Raw genomic sequence first — 16,685 nt, 5'->3', positions numbered from 1 at the left:
AAAAATTGATAATGGTTAGTAATTCCTGGAGCAAATACATGCAAGGTTAGAACTATGAAAAAACATGCAATGAGTGATCCTAGCGAGCGATGCCATTAATCCTATGAATTGTGACAACGTTGCTATCCTTAATGGTACGAGGGAAGAACGACATTTTAAATCTCTCTTATTTGCATTCTATTTCTTTTATTTTCTTCTCATGATCACGTCTACCACAGCACGATGGTAAACGAAGGATACGATTCACGTCGTCTGAGAAAATATCCTCTTCGAATACACATGCACGCCACACGGTCCAAAACACGTCACGCATACTAATAGGGTAGTTTCCTTTATCAAAGAAAACGAAATCCATTGATTGCTATTCGTCACCCACAATTGGGGTTTTCATAATATACAAATTATTTGGTTTTAGAAATCCCAGTTCAGACGAATGGCAATGGTCAATTTTATCCTCATTTGAAAAAGGCCATATTGGCGCCCATGCGATGCCACTCCACGTGACGTCACAGGGACCTAGTTTCTGCACGAGAGGATAGGAGTTTTACATCGTCTGAGGTTACCAATGCATGCATGAGGCACAGAGCTCAGGGAAACATGTCTTAATAATCACTTATTAAAACTGCCTAAGGTCGGATAGTTTCCTTCGTTTGATAAGGTAGTAATAATCCATATTTAAGCCTAGCGCTACCTGCTAGCAGGGTACTCTGTTACCTGCTAGCAGCCTGCATCGTATCAGCGCTCAAGCCTCGCCTCAAGGGCACCTCACAGCGCGGCAGCGGGAACCAGAAATACGCTACACGGACTTATCCCATTATTCCTTCTAAGCCGTCGCGTTTTCGCGCGCTTGAAAATTTTCACTTTTATTTTAATCGCGAAAAATAGATGTCGTTATTTAAAAATCGGAAAGCGTGAAATACCTACGTACTCCAGGAGTAACAATCTTTCGATTTGGGCAATAAAAAAATAATAGGAAACCACCCTATTGTTTATTTCAGTAAGTACGTACTTATCATTGTTATTCGCGAAAGGTCCGTGCCTCTACTTATACATCTCGTAACTATTATAACGCCATAGACGCAGTTTGTTGCGCGTGCACTCACGGACGTGATCCAGTTGGATGCGAGCTCGAGGTGTTTCAGTTTGGTGAGTCCGGCGAAGAGTCCTTTGGGCAGCACCGTCAGCCTGTTGCCCCTGAGCGTGAGCAGCTCCAGGTTGGGGACGTCGCGGAAGACGTCCGCGGGCAGCTCCCTCAGCCTGTTGCGGTGGATGCGCAACCTGCGCAGGGAGGGCAGACCGCGCAGGGGCGGCAGCGTGGAGAGGGCGTTGCCCGACAGGTCCAGCTCCTCGAGTTTCTCGAAGCCGGAGATGGCGCCCTCGGGGATCTCCGAGATGCGATTCTGAGATAAGGAGAGGAAGACCAGCTCCCTCCTCAGCGGGTGGAACAGCTCCGGAGCCACGCGGATCAGGTTGTTGGAGGATATGTCACTGCAATGCCAAATGCATAGTATATATAGAAGGTTTTCTAGCTATTTTTTTTACTTTCTATTCTCACTCTCTCAATGATACAAACAACTCTTTGGAGCCAACGTTTAAATACGTGGGTAATCCCAAAAGTAAGGTCTCCAATTTTTTTTAGAAATAGAAAAGACTATTTATTTCCTATGATATACAGGTTTTCCCATTTATCTTGACCACCCGACATAACTTTTTGTCCAGATGTAAATTCAAAAATGTGTCAAGCAAATGTGTCAAATGTCAGGGGAAATTAATTAGCATGATTGCCTTCCTTGTAGCTTTGTTGTTTACAAAGACATGAACAGTGGTATGTCTTTTTTAAATGGCACCCTATATTTTTTATTCGGCAATTCATTTCCTCTCCGAAAGACTTGTTCAAAAATGTAGAACAGTGGACCATTAACATAAACAGTGTTATGAAAAATGACTGACTCACTAGCGATTAGTGCAAGTACGCGGGTATTAGAAATACTCCACTTGCTTACGTTAAAAGTGAACGAATCAAAACGTAGAAAAATGCACACCAGTCATTCAATCAACCATCGTACGTTGAATTGCTGAATAAAAAATATAGGGTGCCATTTAAAAAAGGCAAAACGCGGTTCATATCTTTGTAAATAACAAAGCTACAAGGAAGGCAATCATGCTGATTAATGTCCCCCTGACGGCTAATGAACATTTTCTTGACACATTTTTGAATTTGCATCTGGACAAAAAGTTATTTCGGGTGGTCAAGATAAATGGGACACCCTGTATACATCATTTTAAATATTTTCTAAAAAACATTGGAGACCTTACTATTGGGATTACCCTCGTAGGTTCGGGATGAGCTCACCCCAGACTAAGCCACATGCAAGTGAAAATAGCTCATTCAGTTGAGACCCTGGGCCACCTCAAACTTGGACCCTAGGAATGAAAACGTGAGGGTAGAGCTCACCCCAGACTAAGCCACATGAGTGTGAAATTTAAGAATTCAGGGTATGTGAGCGAGTGTTCCTTTTCATGGGCTAGCCTGCACGTGCGCCTAGAGGTTGGTTATAGGATGCTAGAGCACACCCTAGACTGAGCCACACTAAAAGCGTGCGAAATTTACACATTAGGAAATTGAGGGGAGGAAAATCCTTTCCCAGGGTCATTTCGCATTTGGACCCAAATTTTAATTTAGATGACCGTAGAACTCACCCTAGACTAAGCCAGAGCCAAGAACAAATTCCTGTATTTTAATGTATTACTTTTATCATGAAACAAAGTACATGTGGGAGAGATTATTCATCTTCATTCTCTTTTCCTACAATTGGCTGGTGTGATTACTTAGGGCAGTATTTAACAAAACAATTAGGATGGAAGGCAGGCGTGGAACAATTAACAAAAAAGGCATGTGAAATATTGGATTGGGTGATGAGTAATGCAAGGGGAAACGGTCGGGTTACAAAGGAGAATGCGCATAAGGCCGTTATCAGGCCAATTTTAGAATACCGATCACTATTGTGGGACCCGTATGAATAGGGACGAATGAAATCAATTAAAAAGGTATGTACAATTAATGGCAGCAATGTAGTTAATGGGGAAACATAAACAGACTGATAAAGTCACTAAAATGCTTCAAGTAGTAGGAAGGAACCCACGAAGACAAAGAGGAAAAACTCATATAGGCTTAGAGCACAGCTCACTTGAAGGAAAAAAGCATGGATAAAACTGCGGAAAAACGATTAAAAACCCTTTTATATAGGTAGGAATGATCACCAATATGAAGATGACATTTCGATCACGAAGGACCGATGCAAAAATAAATTCATTGGAAAATTGAGGCAGTAATTGAAATATGTTCAAGAATATGTGCAAAAATTTATCTAAGAAAATGCATGCAACATTTGTTTTAAATTTTGGATTTCATTCGTGATTTTGTTTTTTTAATTTTTTGGAATTTGCCTATTTTTTCATTTTACTCTTAGCACCTAGCAAATTGCCAAATTGTAAAACTTTTTGTATAATAATAATAATAAATTGGAGCACCATTCTCAAGGTATTTTTTCAAGAGGAACTGATGCGCAATTTTTTGGCTTCTTTTGGGGATGGGATATCAGCATTCCATTGCCTTTACAATACATTACTATTCATCATCAGTGGTCAACAATCCTAGGATTGGTTTGACGCAGCTCTCCACTCAGTTCTCCTATCAGCTAATCTTTTCACACCTACGTATTTCTTCTCTTTCAAATACTTCTTTACTTGTTCCATATATTTCGCTCGAGGTCTTCCTTTTCCGTTCTTGCCTTCCACTTGTTCCTAAACGATCGTCTTCAGCAGGCCATCATGTCTCAAGATGTGGCCTATAAGGTTGTTCCGTCTTCTTGTTAAGGTATTCATGAGGCTTCTCTTCTCTCCTACTCTTCTTAGGACTTCCTCGTTACTAACTCGTTCGATCCATTTGATCTTCATCATTCTTCTGTAGTACCACATTTCGAAGGCCTCTATCCTTGCTTTCTCCGCTGCGGTCATTGTCCATGCCTCACTTCCGTATAGGAGCATACTCCAAATGTAGGTTCTTATAAATTGTTTCTTTACTTCCATATTTAAGTTTCCCGCTGTAAGCAGGTCTCTCTTTTGATGGAATGCTCTCTTCGCCTGAGCTATTCTGCTGATAATTTCTTTCTTACTTCTCCCGTCACTAGTTATCTTGCTTCCCAAATAACCGAATTCATCTACCTCTATCAGTTTTTGGTTCATTGCTATTGTAGTGGTAAATTAATGTAAGCATGCTGACGCTGCAACCACAATTGCCATCGATATTTTCAATCGGCTTCAAAACTGAAATGTAAATATGTAAATAAAGTGCATCGTATTTTACTTACAGAGTGGCCAAGTTGAGCTGATGTCGGAAGAGCTTCGAAGGCAGTTCCTCGAGGCTGTTGCGGTGCAGCCGGCTGGAATGTTGGTCACATGGAAAGAAGAATGGAGAAATGGATGAAGGGGGCGCCTCTTGATCCATCGGATGAGAGGGACTACAGGAGAGAGTGGGCAATACTCACGCATGAACTAAACTCTCTAAGCTGTCGAATATGGACGAGGGTAAGTGGTCAATCTTGTTGTCAAATAAATCACTGAAATGGGAAAAAGAAAACAGAAGGTGCATGCTAATGATTACCTATTCAAACAACCAACTCAAACAAATATATGCAAATAAAATTTTAAGTAAAAATAAAATATGGCTTGAGGAAGAATAAATAAAAGCTATTTAATAAAAACATAAAACTAAATGAAAAATGTAAGCTAAAAGTAATTATCCTCTGCTTGACTTGGTGGTCGCTCCAAATATTAACGGAGAAATATAACTTTTTTTCAATCCGCACAAGTCATTAAATTCGGCCTTTTTCAGCAGCCATTTATCATCATGAAGAATAACTGAGTGCCATTATTTAAGTTGTGAGGTTTGAAATGAATTTATATGTGTCATAAACCTATCTGATAGCTTTGCGCTGTATTTATAGGAGAACTAGTTCTTAAAATTGACTAAGGAAGTAGCGAAAGCAGTATGAAAATTGAATAAAAAAGCAATTTCGCTCCCATTCCAATTTCAATTTATATTCATCACAATAAAATGAGTGTGGAAGGGTAATTTGTTCGGAAATCGAAGAATTTCGTACTCACAGCTCCATCAGATGCACTAGCCCCTTGAAGGAGTCGCTGTGTAGAGCTGTCAAATGGTTTACCCCCAGATCTCTGAAAATAGAAAAATTCTTATTAAATAAAAATCTTACGTTATACTTGAAAAATGCTTCATCTGCCCAGCTCTTAAAATTAGACTCTACAAGCTGATCTACATGTGAAAGTGTGAAAATAGCTTAATATTCGTTCTTCAACTCGATATCACTGTACCCATTGAGGTAAACGTTTAGCTTAGGCTGAATTGTATAGCCTCGCGTACTAGATTCTTTGTAGTAAGTTTTATGTCTTAAAAAGTATAAGACGGGCTGCAGTCCTTGTCTGCCAAATGAAGGTCGCGGGTTCCAGTCCCGCCTGAGTAGTTTACTTCTAACTAGGGTATTGTTATTTGTGGTCGTCCATTGGTATTTGTTGTTGCACCTTGATTTAAAGACCAAATAGTGCTGTTTTCGGGGTGATGAATATTAATGTATAAAATGAAGTCCTTTCTTGCCGAATTATATTTATGAATAATTCGGGATTGCTAGCCGAGTTAGAATTTTCGTGGCTAAGTTTTCTTTTACCCATAGTTTACTTGTCTGACGTGATTTTGTATTCCTTCAAGTTAGTGTGTATGGTTTTCAGTTCCTATCCTGCGAATTTACTCTGTAAGTAGGGCATTTCCGTTAAAAACTCGCAGATAATCTATTCTTTGACATAAATTGACGATTAGCTATTTTATATGACGTTTATAAAAATATAAGCGAATGCATACTCGTCCGAAATTTAAATTTTTCGAGGGCGGTAGCATATGCTATTTTTTCCGAATTATAATAATCCTGTTTAATTATTCTTTTACTCTAAGTAATTGAATCATTACTATCATATCACAATTTATTTTGCCTCTGAAATAACAAAAAACCAAGGTGAAATAATATTTTCATCGTATAACCAAGAATATTCGGATCTCACTAAAGCATCTGAAGATGAGCAGAAGCATTTCAACGGGAGCAGTATCATTCAGGTGCTGGGCGTGGCTCATGACACACTGCCAAGTTTATAACTCACTTGCGGAGGAATGCCACTTCATCGTCCAAAGGACGAGATTTCCCTGCATTAAACTGACGCGGATAAGTGACTCAATGATCCAAGTAACTTGGCATGATTTTTAGTGGCATCCACATATTTATTATGGTTAATGAACTCCAGAATCCCTATTCTGTCAAGTTATGATGCATGGGTGACGTTAATGACACACCAACTCTAATGACAAACTATAAGAATCAAACAATATGTGCTAATGTTTCACTTATTTTATTATTCGTAGATAATATTTAACTCCTGCCTCGTGAAAGGCGGTGATATTTAAACGAATTGTCATGAGAAAAAAATTCCCCTAGACCGGGAATCGAACCATGGACCTTTGAATTTCCACGCTGCTGCGCAGACGACTACAATCTCCAGATAGCTGATTTCTATACCGAGGCTGATTGTACTATAGAAGATTAGCGGTATTTTTCTGATGCGCCTCAGATATTTCGAAAAATGTGTCCTCTGGTGCCGCATATTATGCAGATAGGCCCTCGTGGTCCACCAAGGATAGCAATGTGAGGGACAAGGAAATTCCATGAAACCACAACAGGTTGAGAGCTTCGAACCTGCGTAAAATCCGCGCATTGCGGTAATGTGAATATTTCTGAGCAGTGAGTGGCCTGAAAACCAAAGTCCGAGGTTCGATTCCCGGTCCATGGGTTTTTTTCTCATGTAATTCATGGGAATTTCATGTCCTAACATGGCAGGATTGAAATATTGCTAATTTGTAACAACGTTGGCAAAAAGTACGGGAAGGTTATGGAAAGCTTTCTTTATTCACAGAAAATACAGCGGCGAATGGCAAGCTGAAATCGAAAAAGCAGGGCAAAATATCACAAGTTTTTTTTCTTTAACATGGCAGTTGAAACTCGACGCATTGTGGTGTATTTATTTCGAGGTGACTCGGTGATCCTTTTTTATAATCCTGCATAAACACTTAAATACGATGAAAATCAATGTCCACTATTTTTTATCGTATCGGTCTAATATGCGACAACAAGCATGAGTCTTGGGAGTTGATTAGAATTAAGAGTAATGAACTGTTTAACAGTATTAATTTTCGGTTGCATTTCATAACTGCAGAAGGTGTACTAATAGTTTTAATAAACTGAATTTCGAACAAAAACCAATGCAGTTAATTTTGCAGAAATTTGTTTAACTTTTGTTGGAGGGAAAAAACTATGAAAAAAGGCATGCCTCTAAGTATTGTATTGAAGCTTTGAAGCATTGTACACAGCTGTACAAATTTTCAACTTCCATAGTACTAATGCAAACCATTTTTGAGACTTTGGACGGCTTTTTTCGATTTCAGCCCCCTGTGCGGCGGCCTAAATCTAAGTCGTGTAAATCCTAGTCGTGGAATACCGGCAGAGTGAAATAGTATTCAGCAGCGCCGCTCACATTGTTTTGGTGTCCTCTGGGATGAACTGAGTGGGGGGGAGCTCCCCAAGGCCCTGCCTCCAGCAGCTCAGGGTCCTCGTCTCGGGGCGACATCTACACGGGCCCTCCGTGCACCGCGTCCACTCGTCCACGGGGCCTTCCATGCGACGCGAGCGCCACTCCAAGTGGCGGCGGCTACTCAGCGACCACACTGTTCGTCGTATTAAAAGTATTTATCATTTCCATTTCAATACATTGACAGTATAGTCACTCTAAGCCCCTGCGAACGAATATTTTTAGCAGTCTACATCAGGGGCGCAGCTAGGAATTAAGGCTAGGGGGGGTTTCAGGCGCAGCTAATACTGGGGTGCCTGGGGGTGTGGTATACCCTCTAGGGTAAGCGGTAGGTGCGAGGGCTTTCCTCCGGTAAAAAAATTAAGATTAATGGTTCAAAATGTTGATTTTTACGGCCTTCTGAGGGATGTCTTGCTAATCCTCATACTATTCTACAAGCAATAATAATCCAATTAAGTAAAATAGATTTAATTTAAAAATTTCTCTGAGCTATGGGGGGGTTTTATCCCCCAAAACTCCCCCTCGATGCGACACTGGTCTACATGACCTTTTTCATGATAATATTCATAAAAATCTTCAGTAGCTTACAATAATTTTGATTGTCCATGAACTTACCTAATTATATGAAAGTTCTTTCCTCGAATTTGTTTGCAATTTAAATATTTACGCATCAATTTTACAAGTGAGTTCTGAAAAACCATAATTTTAATACCCTCTCAAACCCTCCTACTGCTTTCAACTTTTTTAATAATAATAATTAAAGCGTTGACATGGGAAAGGTTGATATGTGAATTTTTCAGAAGACGAAATAAAGAGGTTTGCCAACATTGTGAACGTTCGATTAGTGTACAAACTTCGTCAATGGTTGCAACATATACATTGTATCAAATTGACTTTCTACCTTGTCCATGCCATTGACATGTTAATGTACTACCTTCTCCATGAATAAACGAAATTTCGATTTTTTTTTTATGACTTACTATCTTTCCCATGTCAACGCTTCAATTATCTCGCCGGTCTGTTAAGTATTGAACTTGCATGGACATTGCACTTGCAACCAAGACCTGAATATGTAGAGGATAACCCGCCCAGGCGCCGATCCCACGACCTCTGGGTATAAAGCTGGCTAGGACTTTACCCCGCCGTGTTAACAATACACTCACATTCAGGCTTCTGGGGCTGTAGTTGACCTGCGAAACACCCAATTGTGGGGTAGGGGCACGAAATTGAACCAAAATAAAAGGTTTAAAGGGCCTTTGAAACTACAGAGGATAGCAGTAGCCAATCATCTCTCTATTGCCTTAAACCATTGTCATCAGGAGTATAAGGTATTTTTGCTTTTTAAAAATACTATTTACGACTAGCACACAATATCCTCTCTAGGAAAGGTAAATAATTTATTTTTTTAATTAAATTAACTTAATGTGTGTCAGGTTGGTATTAAGTAATTTAGAAATTTTACACACATAAGAAGAATCAATTACTGCGAATTTTACGACGATTAGAAAACTCCTTATAAATAAAAAGAAAATAAATATAAACGAGGAGCTTAAATAAAAAACGATTGAATTAGCTGAAAAAAAATGAGTAAAATATCGTACGACGGGAACCCCATCCCTTAGCCATCACCTTTTCCAAAAAACATGTCGCCGACTATGACAAGGCATTTCTTGACATAGGATATCCTATAATACTTAAAACTCATACCAACAGTGAAAACCACGCAGGTACACGCAGTAAATGCGCGCGGAATAATCATCAGATCCAACGGAAGTCGAATATAATGATAAATTTGCAGTAATAAAGAAACCTTTCCCTTTGAGTGCACATATATTCACGCACAATCGAAACGTTGCAAAACCAAGGAGTTAGGGAAAATCAATTTCCTTGAGAAGCATAAGTGACGCCACAAACTTTTTCCATAAAACTTTTGAAAGTAACTGTACATGTACAGGGTGGAGAAAAATTGTGTCGCGTAATTTAACTCTGCATAGCTGATGCCGATGGGAAAAAAATTACTGATGATGTTCAGGTCGAAAACGCACCATTTTTAAGCTACAGAAAATTGTAGCTAAGAGTTCCGATTGACCGCGAGTTTGCCGTGTAGCTGGACAAAGGCAAATGCATTCGAAATTATGAGCGGTGCAGAGCATCCGGAAACAGGACAGACTCGTGGCCAATCGAAGCGCTTGGCTCAGAGTTTCTGTATTTTGAAATAGTATGTTGTCGGCCGAAATGTCAATAGTAATTTGGTACCTACTGGAATCGACTATCCAGGGTTAAAATTCGTGACACAATTTTTCAGTTTAGATTAACATAAGTTTATTCCGCGAATAATAGCAATTACATAAAATATATGTCACTTAAACAATTTTTTTCTCTACCCTGTTTATACAGGGGATTTCAGTAGGAATCTGCAATACTTCAGGAGGTGGAATGGGATACAATTTTAAGCATATTTTATGCTATAAACATGGGGTCGCAACTCCTTATTTACTGAGTTGTGGCAATGCAAACATTATTTTGAACACACTTTGCAGTCACCAAAATACTTTTTTTCTTGGGTATCCAGCCTTTTCAACAATTTGTTCAACTTTCTGAACCTTTAAGGGCTTTAAAAGATTAAGGTTGGATGAGCATGTGCGATTACAAATTCCTGAAACAATTAATCTCAAAATGGGTGAGATTTCGAAATCGAATTGTTTATTCTCGCTCAAAGCTCTCGTTTAATTTAGCTCAAAGATTATTTTTTCAGACAATTATACTCGCACATTTTCGTCCAAACTTAATTATTTAATGTCCTTAAAAATCCAGAGTATTGAATAAAATGTCCTGATAGCCAAGAAAAACTGTTTTTATCGTAACTGCAAAGTGCATAAAAAAAATGTTTGCGTTGCCATAGATGAGTAACTAAGGAGTTGCGACCCCATGTTTATAGGACAAAGAATGCTCAATATTGTCTCCCCTACCACCCCCTGAAGTCTTGCAGATTTCATTTCAAATCAGGCAGAGGGGTGTAAGGTGACCTTCACCGATTTCTCTCTAAGTTATATAAACGAAAGCAGTATCCTTATGATGAATAATGATCACTTTATCTCAGCTCAGAACTGAACCGTTATAAAATTAAAATCCTTTGAACATTGCAGAGTCAGGCCTCAGAGTAAAAATGAAAAATCACATAAATGCTTATTTATAAGGAACCATGACCTGTAAAGCAGTGGTTATTTTTTCATTTTAAAGAGAATTCATTTATACACATTTTGGCTTGACTCGAAAGTCATTTGAAGCAATAATAAACAAATAGGACTTGTTTAAGCAATAAAAATCAGTCATTATTCAACAATTTATTACTAAAAAAGGCCACCTTTTATTTTCTTTACAATTTGTCGGTGGGTAGTTGAAATGTTCTGCTATCAATAAAAAATTAAAAAAGGTAGTATTTTTATACTTTTTGCTTTGAGGCATGTCAAAGTTAGGCATGTTTTCGACTCTTTCTACACCAAGATTGCATGCCCTCAAGGGAGAAAAAATGAAGTTACATTCTACTTAGCATTCATAACAGTGAAAAGTTCATGTATCACAGACTCACCTGGCTGTTCGAGCGACCTGACCCTTCGCTCCAGGCTGCTCAGCTTATCTGCTAGCTGCATGATCTGCTTGCGAGAGTGCACGGCCGCGGAGAGGGCCTCCATCGTCCCGAAGTCCTCGTGACCGAACGAGGCCCCGCGGATCGGCCCCAGGATCCCTCCTCCCCCTTGGCCCCTCGACCCTTTTCGGAGGGCCAAGGGTTCGTCTTGGCCCTTGTCCAACGGAAGCAGGTCCTCTCGGAGGGCGTCCCACAATTCCCGCTTCATGGCCGAGAGGGCCTGGCACCCGTTCAGCACGCACTGGGGCCCCGGGGGCTCCGACCACGCCACGTCCACAAAGTAGAAGGCCCAGAGGACCACCGAGAGTGCTCTTAAGGGCCCTTCCAAGTGCCGTCCACCCTGCATCCTCATGGTTGCTTTTAATAATAATAATAATTCTTTATTTCATTTGGCCATGCAGACATGGGAATGTCGTCAATTGCATACATACATTAAAAAAATAATAATAAAACATAATTATATACAGTTACAGCACACAATTAACCATTTAAATCTTCAGAGATGCTATAAAACGCATTCTCAATGACAAAGTTCTTTAACTCAGATTTGAATTTCCCAACTGTGGAAATGCCTTTCAATTTTGGAGGGAGATGGTTATAGATACGGGCACACATGAAATGTGGGCCAATTTTGGTTTGGGCTGGAGTTGAATCTTTGGAGGTGCACATCGCCGAGTGTCATGGGCATGGAAAGAGTTGTTAGGCGGGAAGATAGTGGGGTTTTCTTTAACTAAGGAGGAGCATTGAAGGATGTAGATGCTGGGTAGGGTTAGGATTTTCATTGTTTTAAAAAAGTGTTTGCCATGTTCTCTGATAGAAACACCAGCAATTGCTTTAACAGCTTGTTTCTGCAGAGAGAAAATTCTCTAAAATTGGGATGAGTTGCCCCAAATGAGGATAGGTGCCATACGTGAGGAAAGAATGAATTTTTGCAAAATATAAAAACTTGAGGCATCCCTCAGATATGATCAAAGTCAGCCTTCGTGTCATGAAGAGGCCCGTTGCCACTTTGTTGGCAACAGTATTCATGTGCTCTTCCCAAGACAAATTGTCGCTTATGATGAAACCCAAGAAGTTGGTTATATCAAGGCGTTTTATGCTATGTCCATTTAAGGCAAGTAAAGGGCTCAGAGTTAAGTGAGCCTTTTTAGTGTGAAAGAGTAGATATGTAGTTTTCTTAGGGAGTTTGTGTTCACACTTATGCGAGTACGCTGATGGAAAAAAATCGTTGCCGGCGGCGTCCTGAAGTATTTTTTGTGGCGTTCGGCGCGGTTAATTTCTCTAGAAATCAAATACTCTCTGACAATTATAACAATTGAGTTCCAAGAATTAATATTTTCAATATACGAGGTGTGTTCAGAAAACTTCGGAATCTAATTTTTTTTAATTTCTCGCGAGCATGGAGAATCCGATTATCAAAATTTTTAAGATATTTCTTTTTTGTATACATGCCCCTGGAGTATGATATAATTTTCAGCTGTATTCGTGTTTTCTTCGTCTGTGGCATACGCTAACGTTAGACGTGTTTTTATGAGCTCAGTGATTTTCAGCTCACACTTCGTCGCTTGTTCGTGAATTTTTCGCGAAAAACAATACCTTAACGATTCCCCAGCCTCCACATTCGCTAGACATGGCTCTTGGTGACTTTTTCTTATTTTGTAAAAATAAAAAGTACTTTTAAGTCTTTTCACAAGCTTGACTGGCTTTATCGTAAAAATAAATCGTTGACAGAGGTACAGACTACTCCAAATATCGCGTTTGGGAAGTGTTTAGAGGAATGGAAGAAGCGTGGGCACAATTGCACAATATCTAATGGGGACTATTTTGAAGGCGACAACATGAATGTAGGTAGCGATTCTTCCGGGTTTTCTTCCGCGTTTATCCATTTTTCCTGGACAACATTTTCCCAACGTTCCATTTGGCTTCAGCGGACCTGAAGGCAACTTTAGTGGACCTGAGGAAGCCAACTGGAACGTTGGGAAAATAAAGCCCAGAAAAATAGATAAACGCGGAAGGAAACCCGAAAGAATCACTGCCTACAGTCTAAATCCCCGCGGAAGTCTACATGGAAACATTAATGAAGACTAATTAATATTTTTTTCGAAACACTAAAATTCCCGTTATTTTCTGAACACACCTCGTATGTATACATATCGAATATGCATCCTAGCATTGAGTTTTTTTTGTGTGAGATTGGCGTTCTTACTGTTAGCAGACTCGGCTGTGGGTCTCCGGTGTTTCGGCGGCGCAGACCTCTGCTACAGACTCGTGCTTCCCCGCCTGCTGCTCTCCCTTCCCGGACTGCTCCGTTTAGGTGCTAGGGCGCGGCGTGACGCTGCAAACTGCCCCTCAATTCGATCTGGAAGCCTTAACGATTCCTTCAACACCCATCGGATTGATGAGGAAGCTTATCTCCCGCCGTTGTGAACTCGCACTTCGTGAGAGGCGTTCTCAATTGCCCAGTAACCCTAGCAACCAACTTCATGCAAAACATTTTTATTCACATATGAATCTCTATATTCTCAATGAAGAGGAATCTCACTTTTCTCTCTCTCCAATATTCGCACACTTGGAGAAAGGCGTTTGTTAGAGGAAAATTTCAAGCACGCTTCTTCACAATGCTGGAATTCAATTCACATTCATGATTTTCTTCGTCGTCGATTTATGAGGAATTAATTCCCCTCCACAATGTCCGCTTACTTCTTAATAGTCGTGTGCTTGGGTGAAATTTCAAAAAAGACTTATTAAAAACTCCTGCAATTGCATTTTCTCCACGCTCAATGACGAGGAAGTTTGTATCACTCCTCAATATTCAAGTTCTTCCTCAAAGGCCTTTGTTTTGAGAAAACGTTCAAGTATACCTACTTATTCACAATACTTTAATTTAATTCACATTTATGAGATTTTTTCACGCCCATTTGGAAATTAATTCTATTTTCCTTCTCAGTATCCGCTCGCTTCTGGTAAGTTTTACGCTATGGTAAAAATTTAAATATACTTCTTCAAAGCTGTCGAGTTTAAATTGCATGTGAAGGTTTCTACGCCCATGGTTGAGGAAGCTTCTTTGGATTTTCAATATTCGCCTGCTTCAAGTGAAGTCTTTGCTAGAATGAACGTTTTGACGGCCTCCTCAAATAGGGTACTTTAATTAATACTTAATAGTGCTCTTTGTCATCTTCCTTAAAGTATTCCTTCCCTATTTTCAGGATCTGGATGAAATATTCAAGATAAATTATGGATAGAATTATAATTTCCTTTTTTCGGTAGGAATCTTTTTTAGGAATCTTTGTCAGCTCACTTATAGGACAATGGATTCGTCGCGGAAATTGAGTTTATATTGTTATTCGCACCATCTTCTCTTATGATATACCTCTGCTTGCTTTCCTGAACTTAATAATCTTGAGGAAAACTCCAGATGAAGAATGAGTTTGATAATTTCACCACATCACCTCACTGTGTGATGGATTTGCAACAGTATTTCTCTTCTCTAAGTTACTAATGCTCTATTTAATTAAATGATATACTTTCGACAATCGATGGCCACGACTTTCGTCTCCGTTTCACCTGTGCATACTTTCTTCACTGAAAGGCACTTGTTAAAGGTACATAGTACTTCAGCGTCGTTTCCTAGGTTTTGACTTTTGAAACTTAATGAGGTAGCTTGTAGCTCTCTCATCCCATAGGGAAGGTAATATAGAGATGAGAATTCTCTCTTCTTGAGATTTTGTAACTTTTTCACATGTTCATCATTCGTAGAAAACTTCTTCTGTGTGCGACCACACCATCTCTAGGAAAGAGGAAAAAAGCGTCGACAGGTTGTGTAGAGCGAACTGCCTATGGACCAGAAATTATGTATTCCCACTATGAAATAGACTTTTTTTCTTTTTGCCTCCTCATACAGTACTCGGACTCTTGAAGAAGTTTTTCTGTGAGGAAGAAGGAGGTTGAAAAAAAATGTTTTTATAAATTCTTGACCAATTCTTTTTGTATCTTCTGGCTTGGCAAAAAATTTCTGCTCGATTTAAGTTCGATGTCTCTTGATTGCTTCCAGAACCCTCGTCAGTGACGACGATTGAAGTCCATAAAAATCCGTAAACATACGTGGAGGCTATAACTTGTCCAAGAAATGGGTTCAATTCTGTTCCCTCAGAAGTTAAACTGATCAAAACCTATTATTTCTCCTGAAAATTGTTGCTTGCATTTGTATAGCCTCAGAATCGGCACGAACTTTCTCCCACATCCAACGTCACTCTCTCTTGATTTTGCACAGAATCCTCGAGAAACGACTGCAAGTGATCAATCCAAATGAAAATAAGCTGGGCTCTGCAGCACTTAAATGAAGTACACTTGACTTTGTCGAGGAGCACTTACCTCCTTCGGAAGTTTATTCTCCCTGTCCAATGGAGAAAGGTAATCTGGTAGAGTATGTATTCCCACGGTCTCCTCGTGAAAATGGCGTGGAAAGTTCAACTAGGTCTTTGTGGACCAATTCACGAATTTCACAAAAAATGATGCTCTTTTCGGCCACTATAGTTGTTGTCACAAACAGCGCATTAACATGGGTTTGCCAAAGTCGCTTCACCCGTCGCTGACACTTTGAACAATACAAATTTTACAAGGAATGAAGTTATAATTAGGTTTACTGACCGAAATTGGCATTTTTCGTTGTATATTCTAATAGAATTCATAACTTTCCAATGCTATTCCTCGCGATCGCCAATAATGTTTTGCAAATATTTAGAATAAATATTAATAGCTATGAAGTCTTCGCCACGCAGAGGACATTTTTTGAAAACCGATTAAAACGAGCCCGAATTGGCAACTTTAAATCAAGCTTCTATGGGAGACGAACTGTATCTTGATCCAAGCGTTCACCTCTGTTTTTGGGCCCGAACTAAATTTCTCTTTGACGCAGAGTAAGCGGACGACCCATCCGGTGTGGCATTCGACCCCTTTGTCTCCTGCGCCCAGCACGCCACTGCACTCAGTGATTGGGTCGTTGGCGATTGATTCCTTCAAAGTGACCGAGTGAATCAAATGACTCAGGACTCATTGAACGAAATCAAGTCGATCATCAATCACTTAGACTTCCGCTTTCATCAGATCCAGTGGCGCAGCGAGCGGGGGGTGTTTTGAGGGTTAACCCCCCCCCCCCCCCAGAGCTCAGAGAAATATTTAAATTTAATCTATTTTACTTAATAGGATTGATATTACAAATAGAATAGTGTAAGGGTTCATAAAATATCCCTCAGAAAGCCGTAAAATCACCATTTTGAACCGTTTATTTTAAAATTCCGCAATTTATTAATCTCGCACCTACCGCTTATCCTGG

At 39.7% G+C, this 16,685-nt stretch overlaps 1 protein-coding gene across 2 annotated transcripts in view; it reads right to left on the bottom strand.

Annotated features, from left to right (window-relative positions):
- The window catches only part of LOC124161544 (platelet glycoprotein V-like), a 28,324-nt gene extending 12,010 nt beyond the window's left edge, over positions 1-16,314 (bottom strand). The window contains exons 1-7 of one of the 2 annotated variants that reach the window (XM_046537915.1): positions 13,560-16,314; positions 11,297-11,710; positions 7,654-7,843; positions 5,167-5,238; positions 4,548-4,619; positions 4,371-4,442; positions 1,104-1,488 (exon numbers count right to left, since the gene is read on the bottom strand). In XM_046537915.1, the coding sequence (XP_046393871.1) occupies positions 1,104-1,488; positions 4,371-4,442; positions 4,548-4,619; positions 5,167-5,238; positions 7,654-7,843; positions 11,297-11,705 (1,200 nt within the window). In that variant the 5' untranslated portion in view covers positions 11,706-11,710; positions 13,560-16,314. The remainder of the gene's footprint in view (positions 1-1,103; positions 1,489-4,370; positions 4,443-4,547; positions 4,620-5,166; positions 5,239-7,653; positions 7,844-11,296; positions 11,711-13,559) is intronic. The other variant, XM_046537916.1, reaches the window with a different exon arrangement.
- Between the last annotated feature and the right edge of the window lie 371 nt (positions 16,315-16,685).

Source organism: Ischnura elegans, chromosome 6 (genome assembly GCF_921293095.1).
Source record: "Ischnura elegans chromosome 6, ioIscEleg1.1, whole genome shotgun sequence".
NCBI classification, from domain to species: Eukaryota; Metazoa; Arthropoda; class Insecta; order Odonata; family Coenagrionidae; genus Ischnura; species Ischnura elegans.
The sequence above is the reverse complement of the archived record's forward strand: the minus strand, read 5'-3'. Positions and strand labels throughout refer to the sequence as shown.